The sequence below is a fragment of the Spermophilus citellus genome, assembly GCF_964194105.1.
Source record: "Spermophilus citellus genome assembly, chromosome: 15".
NCBI lineage: Eukaryota > Metazoa > Chordata > Mammalia > Rodentia > Sciuridae > Spermophilus > Spermophilus citellus.
The window spans coordinates 51,128,169-51,141,460 of NC_138195.1; the positions used below are offsets into that span (position 1 = coordinate 51,128,169).

At 47.0% G+C, this 13,292-nt stretch overlaps 1 protein-coding gene across 3 annotated transcripts in view; it reads right to left on the bottom strand.

The window, feature by feature from the left end:
* Window positions 1-5,704: 5,704 nt before the first annotated feature.
* The window catches only part of POLR3A (RNA polymerase III subunit A), a 41,893-nt gene continuing 34,305 nt past the window's right edge, over window positions 5,705-13,292 (bottom strand). For all 3 annotated transcript variants that reach the window (XM_081267174.1, XM_081267173.1, XM_081267172.1), the window contains 4 exons: window positions 12,602-12,766; window positions 12,216-12,347; window positions 10,728-10,860; window positions 5,705-7,757 (listed from right to left, as the gene is read on the bottom strand). In XM_081267174.1, coding sequence (XP_081123300.1) covers window positions 7,609-7,757; window positions 10,728-10,860; window positions 12,216-12,347; window positions 12,602-12,766 — 579 coding nt within the window. In that variant the 3' untranslated portion in view covers window positions 5,705-7,608. The remainder of the gene's footprint in view (window positions 7,758-10,727; window positions 10,861-12,215; window positions 12,348-12,601; window positions 12,767-13,292) is intronic.

A 13,292-nucleotide genomic window follows, 5' to 3' on the forward strand; every position in this document is an offset into this window, starting at 1 on the left:
CCCTCTCTGGGCAAAGTTGGAATTGAAAGTTGTGAAGTGGTACGAGGACAAGAGGAATCAGGCTTGTATAGTCCTTGAATAGGGACATTTTGCCGCCAGGACATCTGAGCTGAACTGTGGGTTCAGGATGAGGAGCACCTTCAAAGGAGCCATAAAGTGGGCAGGGATTCCGTCCAGGCCTGCCGACCTCAGGAGGCCCTCAATTCCTTCCCAATGCTACATTCTAAGGGGGAATTTACAGTTGAGTCCACTCTTTCAGATATTTATTTATTTGACCAATATATTTAAAAATTGCAGGGGGCGTGTACTGGGGATTGAAAACAGGGCACTCGATCACTGAGCCACATCCCCAGCCCTACTGTGTATTTTATTTAGAGACAGGGTCTCACTGAGTTGCTTAGCACTTAGCTTTTGCTGAGGCTGGCTTTGAACTTGCAATCCTGCTGTCTCAGCCTCTGGAGCTCCTGGGATTACAGGCATGCACCAGTGCACCTGGCTAAAAATTAGCTATTTTTTGGTGCTGGGGATTGAACTCAGGACTTTGCACATGCTGAGCACATGTTCTACCATTGAGCCCTTAGTCTGACACTACTTTTAAAGCCCCTGATGTATGCCAGGCACTGTGCTAAGCCTTGAGGATAAGCAGAAAATACAACAAAAATCCCTGTGCTTGTGGAGCTCACATTCTACCAGGGAAGAGAGACAACCAGCAAGATAAGTAGAACATCCAGTTTATATGGTGCTTTTGGTATCCTGGACAGTGGCGAGGGAATGCCAGGATCAGCTGCAGCTCCTGCTGACACCTGGGGTGGGGGTCTCTGGGCAGAGTCACGGGGCTCAGCTCCAGGTCTCAGGACAGTTCCTCAAAGGGAGGAGTGTCAAGTGCGAGAGAGGATCTGGCTGAGACTTACTCTATGAGCAGCTACCAGTTCCATCCACTTGTGTGGCAGCACAGCTAAGCCACACACAAATCCCTTCCAGCCTGGATGCCTCACAAGATGCTTGGAAGTCGACGGACACAGCTGCAAGTCTAATCTCCATTTACAGACTGGGAAACTGAGTCACAGAAGAACAGAGGCAGCATACCTAAGGCAATGCTGCTCATGGGCAGCCCAGTGAGGACTACAACTTGAGTCTCACGCATCTTAGCCCAGGTCCATTTCTGCCAGACCAGAGGATTTATCACCCAGTCTGCAAACTCTTGCCTACCCTAGGCACTATGTCACAGAAGACTGAATGAGTTACTTGTACACCTGGGAGACCAGTATAGTCTAACTGGGGAGAGTTTGTTTGCTGTTATTTTTAATGTCAACCTCAGTTGATGTCATGCTCCCTTGACTTGGAACTTTATCACTGTCTACTCATGCCTGACATGTGTGACAAAAGAATCAGTCAGGCCTGTTTACTGGAAGGATAGACAGAGGGCACAGGAACACCATTCTTCTAGCTCCTGACTTCCCCAGCCTATCAGGGGCTCTTCCAGAAAGTGAAGGTTGAGAAGCACAAGCCTCAAGGCCTGGGTAGCCGAGAAATCTTTCTAAGGAGGTGGTGAGGTTTGGGTCTTCCCACACGGGGCTCTCTTTGCCTTTTCTGAGTGTGGATTTCCCACTTTCAAATAGACCTTGGATTTTAGGCCAGGTTAACAGGCAACAGAAAATGACTTCTGGCAGGTTGAAGCTCCAAAAGGCACTTGCTGGAAATTTGCTAGGGTAGGAAGTGAAGGAGTTGAATGGCCGACCTTAGGCTGTATGCATTGAGCACTTGAAGCCTGAGGTGTAAAACATGCTGGATTTCCAAAACAGCAGGAAGCATGTTAAAACGTCTCAATTTTATGTTTTATGCTGATGACATGCTGAAATATTTTGGACATGTTGGTTTTAAATAAAAAAGTTGAAATTAATTTCTCCAGTTTACTTATTTTTTCCTTTTTTTGCATGGTCGCTTTCCTTATGGAATTAAATCTAGTATTATATTAGTCAATAATTGCTCAACAATAATAGAGAACTACATTACAAATAAACTGGAAGCCAGATGTGATAGTGCACATCTGTAATCCCAGCAGCTTGGGAGGCTGAGGCAGGAGGATCAGAAATTCAAAGCCAGCCTTGGCAACTTAGCGACATACTGGGCTGGGACTCAGTGGTTAAGCACCCCTGGGTTTAATCCCTGCTACCAAAAGAAAAAGAAGAATGAAGAAAACAATTTTATGTATCATTCTATGCCCGTGACCCAGCATTGGAGTTCAGATGTAGTAGTTTGGCAGTCATGTTATTTTGGAACGAATGTTTGACAGTCACATTTTCCATCAGTTCAGGACCATTCTGAACTGCCTGATACTGCTAAGGAAATATGATCTAATTTAAATGTCAATGTTTATATACATATAACTCAGGCATAACATTTTCAAGAAAGGAAAAGGGAAAGTGAAGAAGTCAGGGTATTAGTTCTGCATTTCTTTTTTTTGGGGGGGTGGGGTGGGGGGAGAAGTCCCTGGTCTCACCCCACTCCAGCAGCACTCCATCTGAGGAGTTTAGGAGAATATTCTGAACTTTGTTGAGCCCAAATGGGAAAAAGGTCTGATACACCACAGGCAGAGATAGGATCCTCTCCCACTTCCCGTCCCTCCTGTTTCTTTGCTAACAGAGGCCCCTATTTTTAGCGAGGCACATGGCCACCCAGAGTCCAAACATTTTCCAGCCTCCCTCAAGCTGGGTTTGGCTAGGTTCTGGCTGAGGGGATGTAAACAGAAGTGTCAAGTGACTTTGGGGAACTTTCCTTAAAGGGCAGTGCCAGGCCTCTTTCCCTATTTCTTCTGGCTGGAGGGCCTGGAGCTGGAGTAGGCACCTTAGAGAAATGAGGATGGGGCCATATCTAAGGCACTGTGGAGTAGAAGGCTGGGGGCCCAAGGTCCCTTCCTGGCAACTCTGAAACCACTGTCTTATCACCAAAACGCTCACTTGTGAGTTTCATTTTTTTGAAACTGGAGATTAACCACTGAGCTGCATTCCCAGCCTTTTAAATTTTTTTTTTTAATTTTTAAAAATTTATTCATTTAGTTTTTTAGTTGGACACAATATTCTTATTTTATTTTTATGTGGTGCTGAGAATTGAACCCAGGGCCTCACACATGCTAGGCGAGCCTGCTACCACTTGAGCTACATCCCCAGTGTCTAAGTTGTTTAGGGCCTCACTAAGTTGCTGAGGCTGGTCTTGAACTTGTGATTTTCCTGCCTCAGCCTCCCAAGTGGCTAGGATTTTGGGTGTGTGGCACCATGCTTGGCTCACTTGGGAATTTTTGTCAGGAAAGAAAATCTTAGCATCCAGGGCTGTGTCAATCTGCAGTTTTGGTCACCCTGTCCTAACCAATGACAGCAACCTCCCACCTGATTAGCTGGTGCCTCCTGCTTTTGAACTCAGGGGCACTCCACCATTGAGCCACATCCCCAACCCTTTTTTGTATTTTATTTAGAGACAGGGTCTTGCTGAGTTGCTTAGCATCTTGCTTTTTGCTGAGGCTGGCTTTGAACTCATGATCCTCCTGCCTTGAGCTCCTGAGCCACTGGGACTGCAGGCATGTGCCACTGTGCCTGGCTGGTGCCTCTGCCTTTCTCTTGTTATCCTTGGAAGGAAAGACTCAATTACTCCCAGAGCAGAACACTCCAGTAACTTCCCAAACAAGTGCTGCTCCAATATGACTCAATTTCTTTACCATTAGGTACTGGTGTAAACAAAACAAAAAACAAAACAAAACAAACAAACAAATAAAAAAAACCAAGACCTTCAGAAGCTACAAAGTCAGAAAGGTACAAGAGATTTGTCCAAAATCACCAGGTAGAAAATGGCGATGAGGGTGGGGATTTGAATCCTGACACTCTGATGACACTTAGCAAGTTTTCTTGGGCCTAAACATTTACACGTTCATATACTGTAAACACACTGGGGGGTCTGGGGAGGATGGCAATGTCCTTCCCAGTTATGAGACTTGTGTCCTCTTCTCAGGGCACAGCTTCTGGAATCCACAGATTTCCTCCTAGAGAAGGAGGCCCATCAGAGGACCTGTCAGGAGGTGTTGGAACCGGAGGACCAGCCAGTCACGGCAAGCTTTCCTTTGCTCATGTGCTGTGTGTGACAGGCCCTGGGTGCTGCTGCTTGCCTCAAGAGTGCTGGGCATGCTGGCCAAATTTGGTCCTGACCCTCTTTGCTCCATCCCTTCTGTTGGATTCTTTATAGATGCATAAATATCTGCAGCTGGGCAGGGTGGGATATACCTGTAAGTCCAAGCCCAGTGACTCGGGAGGCTGAGGTAGGAGTACCCCCAGTTCAACGCCAGTTTGGGAAACCTAGAGACCCTGTCTCAAAAAAAGAAAAATCTAATTGGCTTGTTTACTGCTGCAACCCTAATTCCTAGATGGGTGCCTTAGGTATTGCAGGTCCTAAATCTTCATTGAATGAATGAAAGAACGGTTAAATCAGGAACCTGGTCCTGGCCAGGGGGCACTTCCAGTGTGGCAGCTTTGGAGACCTTCTTCCACTGTCTCCTGCTGCATTAGCTTCAACACAGGGCTGACTTCATCCCTCACCTTCCTAAATCTCAGAGGCGGGAGGGTGGGGCACTCATGGTGGTGTTCAAGCACCCAGAGAGGTGCGCTTGTGGCAGGGGATATTTCCTATTTCAGGAGCCCGAGCTCATACAAGTCTCAATTGCCCTGTTTCAAAACCCACAAGGATGACACTGCTATAGTTTTACATACAGCAAGGTTCTCCTCTTGCATTTTGGTATAAAAATAAAGAGGTCTGCCAAGAGACAGCAAAAATTCAAGAAAAATAATCATTATACGGTGTCAAGTTCAATCAGACATGAATCAATGTGAATACACATGGATAAATCCTTAAATAGAAACACGGCACCATAATTTAACTGACAGACACAGAAAGACTCCAGAATGTCTCTCCTACCCACGAAGTGCTGACAAAGCAGGGGGCTATAATCAAGTCAAGAGCTATCTTAATCCCCCTGGTCCACAAGATGTAAACGGAAAGGGCCGGGCAGACCTCTATAGTCAGAAAGAGAACTGCTCATGGATGAGTTGAAACATAAAATGTTTTCTTATTTCTTCCAAAGAGGTCCAGAGAGTAACATCCAAACCCTTTCCTGAGATCACTATTGAGAATCCTGCTACCATGTCTCCAGTCTGCTGGCAGAAAGCCAATGCCAGGGCAGAAGGATGATCACAAGGGCAAATTTTAACACTGTCACAGAACAGTGGGGAGCAGAGAATGCTGCCCATGTTGATGCTGTGGTGGTACCAGGAGGGGGCAGTGTCCTCTGGGCATGTGGCTTCTCACTGGGTGACTGCCCCACACCTGGCTGGATCCCAGGGTGATGTGGGTCGATCTGCACCCATAGGTCACTTATGTCTCCCACCAACCTGTCAGCGTACACTGGAGTGCTCCCCCAGTCAGGCCCCGTAGTAATACGTTATGCTGCAGGACAGCAGGCCTGGCTTTCCCTCCCTGGCCATGCGGTGTCCTCCAGGGCTCTTGGACTAGATCAGGCCTGTGGCTTACTTCCAAGGCAAGTTTTCAAGAAGGCACTTGCATGTACACGTGGGGTCCCTGTGGCCCTCCCTGGGTTACGTGAGGAGCAGTGCCTCAGTGAGGTGCTGAGTGGAAACCCTGAGTCAGCAACTGTTCACAGCCTTAATTGTTGTGAAGGGAGGGATGGGGGCGAATATTAAGAAAAAAGGCATTTCCCCCATCATTTGATACCTTGATGCAGACAAAACATAAGGCCAAGCTACAAATTTTAATGGAATTCTAAAAACAACTCGGGTCAAGAATTGCTAACTTAGGAACCTCATCAGTATGGGAAAGAAATCATGGATTCTACCTTCGATCCAAAAACTAACAGCAACACTGAATCCCTTAGCAGCATTAACTCAGAACTTGGGAAATCAACAAAGGGACATCCAAAGCATTAAGCACAGTTCTAGAAAATACTGCTTCAATTCTTTTGGTGTCCTCTTTTACCACATCCATCTCTTTAATCACTCAAGCAATAACCTCCTGTCCCTTCAGTTTGGGCTGTTGTCTATTGGAGAGCGGAGACAGTTGAACCTGCTGTCACTGCAGCAGCAGACCTTTAGGAGTGACTGGAGCAAGAAAATAGTGTCAAATCCCTGCTTTCTGGTCATCTCACTCCCTGGGCAGAGAAGAGCCAGAACAATGTGACTCATGTGGGCAGGGAAGTGGGGGGACAAGCCCCACAAAACGCTCTTCAGGGGTAGGGGAACTGCAGCCATTGCCACTTATCCCTGGCTCTGAGCCAGTCGGACTGAGCAAATTCAGCACAAAGAACACATTGTCCCCAGGAGCAAACCCCCTCTTAGAAGATGAGCTACTTGCATTTCTTTCCTATGTTGCGTGAAACCTCTTCCAAATCCCTGACAGACCTCCAGCAATGGTGCTGGCACCAGGCAGCAGCCTGAGTAAGCCCAGGACACCAGGCTGGTTTTCTTCTGACAGCCTCAGTGTCTGCTTTCTATTGTCCCAGGAGATTTATACTCTTCAAGGGAACTATGTTGCCAGCTGGGGCACATCCCCAGCTCCAGCTGCTCACCCCCTACAAGGGCCGCCTCCTATCCTGTCTTGGCTGGTGCCTGCCTATGACCAAGAGCACTCCTCTCCCACCACTGCCCCTGGGATACTTTATAGGCCATTGGTTCTGCACCAGCCCTGCACCCTTCAGTTCTGGGAGGTGGGACAGACAGGGAGACATCTCAGGAGGGGTGTGGATGTCAGCAGAAGGCAGCGCTGGCAGCCTAGCCAGCTGTGTATCATCTCTGTGGGTACTGCCAGGTTCTAAGATACCTTGTCCCCACCTCAAGAGGCTCTTAGCTTTATGGAGGCTTCTATAGGACATGGAGAATAGCTTTGGCTTTTGAAACAAGGTAGGGCCCCACTATGGGTCAGAGGTAGAGGAAAACAACAGGATAGACACAGCATTTTAAAGACAATAATTCAGAGGTGCTTGGGCCTCTCAACAGTCTCCGCTCAGTTACCAATTCTAGATGGTCCTATTTGCTTAACCAGCTTTTCCAGTTTCACTTTAATGCTTCCTTGGTTTCTATAGCTTCTTGGTTTCAAAAAGAAAACAAAACAAAAACAAAAATTCCAAATCCCTCAAATGGAGCAAATAAATAATAGTAAGTAATAATATTTACACGTGTATGCCACATTGAGAGGTTCCAGAATGACCAAGTAGAAGAAACAGGAACGTGCCCTGGCCTGCATGGGACCTCAGACCTGGCTCACAGTCAGGCGTGAAGACACCTGGGAGCTGGTAGAGGCTATGCAGTGAGGAGGATGGGCAGTGACTCCTGGCTGTGCCTCTTCTTAAGTCCAGGGAGGGAGGGTGGTAGGAGGTGCTGATAACCAACAATCCAGCTCTCAGTGCCCCAGAGCAGTCAGGTATGGGCTGTCCTGTATTAGAGGGTGAGCTGCTCCTGGAGATGTCAGGGCCCCCTCTGACCACTGGCACAGGTCTCTTTAGGCCACCTGCAGACGGCACAAGGAGCTGAGATGTGAGAAGCTCCCCTCTTTCCCAGACTATGTGACAAGAGGGATATGGAATTCATTTGTGTCGAAGATCAGAGGCCTCCTAGGAGGGTTTGGGTCCCTGTTGGCTTTGTGGAGCAGCTTGAAGAGCCCAGTTCCAATGTTCATTGGGATTCCCATGATGATGCACTCGGACACCCCTGGAACCAAGCAGAATTGAGATCAGAAAACTCTCAACACATAGGTGGGTTTTCAGGAGGAACAGTCTATTGAATTAGGCACTAGAAAACTAGAATCTGAGTTCTAGCTCCATAGCACATCAATTGGTTGAACTTGGAAAATCACTTTCCTTCTCATCTATAAAGGAGGATGGCTCTGAAGCAGTGGCCTGGTACTGTGCGCCTGGGAAGGTGGAGGGACTTTTGTACCCTCAGGGAGGGACACTGTCTGCTCAGGGCCCAGCAGACTGTTTGGAAACTAAAATATATTCAGCTAGTTCTCTTCCAGATGAGCCAAGGCATTCTGTAGCCTCTGCCATTGAGAACATAACCTAGACAGCTAGGGTACTGAGTTTGCCACCCACAGCATCTGTAGCTTAGGTCCTGGAAAGAAGCAAACAACTGGGATGGCAGTGAGCAGATGTCAATGCCCTTGGAAACCGTAGCAGGCAGCTGTCAGTTATGCTCAGAGGAAGGGGCTGGGCGAAGCTTACCAGCTGCCCAAGCCTGGAAGAGAGACCCTCAGAAGGAAGGCTCCTGCAGAATTCCACAAGTGAGGGGTGGTGCAGAGTCTCTGTATAAGCTCTAGTTTGGCTTTTAGAAGTCTCTGTATAAGCTCTAGTTTGGCTTTTTAGAAAGCAAATTCTGGCTTTGCATCAGGCTTCTAAAGCATGAGAGTGGCTACTCTGCTCCGTGCTTCATGCAACAAGGAACCAGACAAGCAAATAACCAAACAAAAACACGTACTGAAGGCTAACCTGGCTTTCAGTGTGCTAAAGGACCAGGAGGAGAGAAAATTTTTCAAAGTGGGGTGGGGTGGCTGTGCTGGATTACAAAGGGTTGGGCGGTGGTGGAGAGGCAGCAGAAGGAGGTAGGGCAGTCAAGCCCAGCTTCCTGGGGTCAGGGGTGGGTTGCTGGGTTGCAGTCCATGTCAGCAGACTTGCTCTCCTTTTGCTTACAGCCTTGGCCTCCTGTTCTCCTCTGCCTTCCTCTCACCCCACATCAATCAGTGCTTCTTTTTTCTTTCCTCTCACCCTTCTTTAACTTGAAGAACTGTGTAATTTCTTTTCCTCTTCCTCTCCAATTTGTGCCTCCCCCCACCTTTATTTGTGATGGGGATCAAACCCAGGGCTTCTTGAACATTAGGCAAATGCTTTACCTCTGAGATATACCCCAGACCCCATGTAGCTTTTAAAAGGAGAAAAGGGTAAAAAATAAGTGACTGTTCTGAATGAAGCCCCACCTAGCCATTCTCTATTTAACAAATCCACACAAGAGTAGGAATTGTGACAGGAAATGGCTACCAGGAAGCAGAGCTCTGGCTTGGGCATGGCAATCAGGCTTGCAACCTGCTTGGATCTAACTGGGGGGGAACTTGGGGCAGGTTGCTGAACATTCCAAGCCTAGCCCTGCACCAATGCCCCCCTTGGGCCCACAGAGTCTTCCTGTGGACTAAGGAAGGGTACAGAAAGGCCCAGGACTCAGTGCTGACTCAGGGACAGAGGTGGTCTTAAAAACACTGTTGAGCACTCCCTTGTTCCTAGGCCAGGACACCTGCAGGGACACTTTGTGGTGTGGGGAGCACAAAGCTTAGTGTAGTGCAGGGCGAGCTGGCAAGCAAGTTTGGTTGCCCTCGGTCTCATTGTTAAAGGTGACCTCCCAGGTGGGCTGAGAGCCTCAGCACACTTGGTGCCTGGTACAAGGGCTTCACAATGGAAATGGAACACCAGCTGCTTCCCAAGGAGACAGGACAGTGGGACCACCCCGCTGGCGCTGAGGGGGCCGTGCTATTGCCTTGTTGACACACTGGGTGCAGGATCAACACAGCAGACTACTTCAATAGCTAAAAGAAATTCCATTCCAAAACACTTAGGGTTGATCTTTTCTTCCTGGTCATAAAACTACCTGTATCTATAGAGGATAGCCTTCTTAGAGAGGGCGTGGGAGAGAACAGGGTGCTATAGTCAGGCTTTGGAGACAAGAGATTGACTATTTCTAATTCTGTAATCTCTGCCTTTATTCTTGAAAATAAAAGCTCTAGGGATAGAATTGTAGCTCAGTGATAGAGCACTTGTCTAGCATGTATAAGGAGCTGGGTTTAATTCTCAGAACTGTATATAAATAAAAAAAAATAAAGGTCCATCGACAACTACAAACAAAACAAAACAAAACAAAAAAAAAAACATAAAAAATAAAGGCACTGCCTGCTTAGTGTGTTCAATTCAACCCTTAAGAAGCCCTAACCATGGGCTAACCTGTAAATAATAAATGCCCCCACCTTCTTTTTGTTTTGATAGTACTGGGGTTGGAACCCAGGGTCTTGTGCATGCTAGGCAAGCACGCTTCCCCTGCCCTTTTAATTTTACTTGGGGACAAGGTCTTGCTAAGTTGCCCAAGCTAGCATCAAAGATGTGATCCTCACTGGGCATAGTGGTGTATACCTACAATCTCAGTGACTCAGGAGGCTAAAGCAGAAAATTGCAAGTTTGAGGCCAGCCTCAGAAACTTAGTGAGACCCCAAGCAACTTAATGAGAACCTGTCTCAAAATAAAAAAGCAAAGGGGCTGGGGATGTGGCTCAAGCGGTAGGGCGCTCGCCTGGCATGCGTGTGGCCCGGGTTTGATTCTTAGCACCACATAAAAATAAAATAAAGATGTTGTGTCTGCCGAAAACTAAAAAATAAATATTAAAATTCTCTCTCTCTTTAAAAAAGAAAAATTAAAAATCATCCTGTTTAAAAAAAAATAAAAATAAAAAAGCAAAAAGGACTGGGGATGCAGCTCAGTGGTAAAGTGTCCCAGAGTTAAATCTCCAGCTCCCCCTACCTCCAAAAATAGGGTTCTCTAGCCTCAACCTCCCTTGGCCTCTTGAGTTGCTGGGATCACAGGCTTGAGCTCCTGAGCCTGCCTCAATAAAACCCTTTGATTCTGCTTCTAGAAACACCAAACCTACCGCACACAGAATCCTTCTGTCCAAAGTAGGCAGCGTCAAAGAGATGGTCAGCTGTCTTCTCAAAAGAGGCCAGCATCAGCACACTCTCCTTCATCTTGGCCAGGCCAAACCTGGTGATACCCAGAACTTCACCCTGTATTGTGGATACATTCAGAGGGCTCTCAAGCTACTCACAAAAGCACCAAACCAAAGCACTGTGCATCCCCTCAATAGTTTTGACAAAAATCAGCCCAACAGCTGTTCATGTCATAACTGCAGGCCTGAGGTTGTCAGTCTAGCCTTACTATCACAGGAGGCAACTGGTCACTGGTGACATGGAGCCTTACACTCCACCTAGATAATGAATTGAGACTCTAACTTAAAAAAAAAAAGGGGGGGGGGAGTCTTGCTTCTTTATTATGGCCCAAAGAACTAAAAACAGAATGAATTTAAAAGCTTAAGTAGGAAAAATGTTAATTCCATTTAGTTAGTTCCATCAAAGAAATGGTGTGCCATCATTAAAAAAGAATATTTAGAAATATTATTTAACAATACAGAAAACGTTTCAGTTAAAAGTCAGAATAAAAGCGGTGCACATTGTCTACTTGAACTTATACAGTAAAATCAAATAAAGTAAGACTAGAAAAGAAGACTTAAAACTGATGGTTGCTGGGCCTGGTGGTGGCACACGCCTATAATCCCAGCGGCTAGGGAGACTGAGGCAGGAGCACCGCAAGTTCAAAGCCAGCCTCAGCAACAGTGAGGCAGTTAGAAACTCAGTGAAACCCTGTCTCTAAAAAAACAAAACAAAACAAAATAGGGCTGGGGATGTGGCTTAGTGGTCAAGTGCTCTTGAGTTCAATCCCTGGTACCCCGCCCACCCCCCAAGAACAAAACAAAACTGATGATCTTTCCTTCGTGGTGGCCCTGTTTCTCACTGGGTTTCAGAGGGTCTGCAATACAGACAGGAGTGTTTGGGGAGGTCACAAACTTAATTCCATTTACTGCTGCCCTATAGCATTGCTAGTGGAATACATTTTGTGGGGGAAAAGAAAAAACAAAAAAAACCCAACCAACCAACCTTAGCATGCCACTCCCAGTGTTCCACTTCAGATCACCTACACTTATCCTCTGCCTGGAAGTGGCTGTAGAAGTGTGGTGAACAGGCATAATAGAGTGCAAATACCCCAGCTTACATGGGAATCTCAGGGCTTTGGGCAATAGATAGTTTTGCTTTAAGATAAAACTTAAGACAAAAACTATGCTCTGGCTCTTTTCTACTAACTGGGAGTGTTTGCCATGAGACTGCAATTCTCATGTTGGGACTTTACCAGTACACCTGGTCCTATCACCAAGCCTTGGTTTTTGAGTGACAGCTGCATCTTACTTTCTTTCTAGCATGGTCCTCATAGTAGTATATCTACATGCCTCGCAAGCACCGAAGCTCTGTTCTCCTATGAGTGGGTTTCCAGACGCCCTGGCAGCCCTGCAGCTTCCCCTCCCACAAACCTTGTAGGTCATAAGGTCGCTGAGCAGCATCACGTGCCTCCTGTCGATGCTCATGCCATGGTTAACCATCGTGTACTGGATTTCGTTGATGATGGTTGTGCGGGCAGCCTCAATGCCTAGAGTTTTCTCCACCTAGGGATGGCAAGGGGTGAGTGGAGAAGGCCCCTTCTGGACGCTACTGAATCTTCTGTCTACTTCCTCCTCTGCCCAGAAAATTCAAAGCAAACCCTGCTGTTACCCAAAAATGGATTGCTGGGTAATTCTTAGTGGTAGGCCCAGAGTAAATTTCGAGGGCCTGGGGAAGTGTGCTGGGAATTGGCTGAGGGCCTATAGGAAGCACAGGGAGATAGCTTGACCCTGAGGAGATGGGGTGGGCTGAGTGGTACCTCATAGGTGTTATTGGAGGTGGTCCGGGTGCCTTTCACACCATGGGTGGCCATGACTGCCCGCAGGTTGTCACCTTCCACCAGAAGCTTGTACTTCTCCTTTCCGCTCTGCTCGTCAATGTGGATGACAGCTCTGGATACCTCTGGGATGCCCTGAACTACCACCTGGATTCAGAGACACAGAGGCTCTAGATCCCACAGCTCCCATGGTCTGGCCAACCTGAGAGCCTCAGAATCCAGGAGGCTGTAAGGGTAAGCTCGTCATGCCCTGGTTTCCTAGATTGTCCCCAGTTCTCAGCAGCTATCATCAGTAACTCTAAACCCAAGAGTGTCTATGGGCTGTCTGGGGTCAGGCAGAAAAACACAAATTCAGGTGGACTGGGGTTGTGGCTCAGTGGTAGAGCATTTGCATAGCATATGTGAGGCACTGGGTTCAATCCTCAGCTCTGCATGTGAATAAATAAATAAAGGTGCATCAACAACTAATAAATAAATGTGTATATATATAAAATATATATAAAAATATATATAAAAAACATATTTATATATATACCCCAACAAATTCAGAGAACTATGTCCCTTTCCATAATCAGTTTTATGACAGAACAAAAGGAATCTGATGGGCAGCATTGGTGTGGCAATGTTAAGGAGAAAACGGAGCACTGTCCTGTCTGGGGTTCCACCCCTGGGC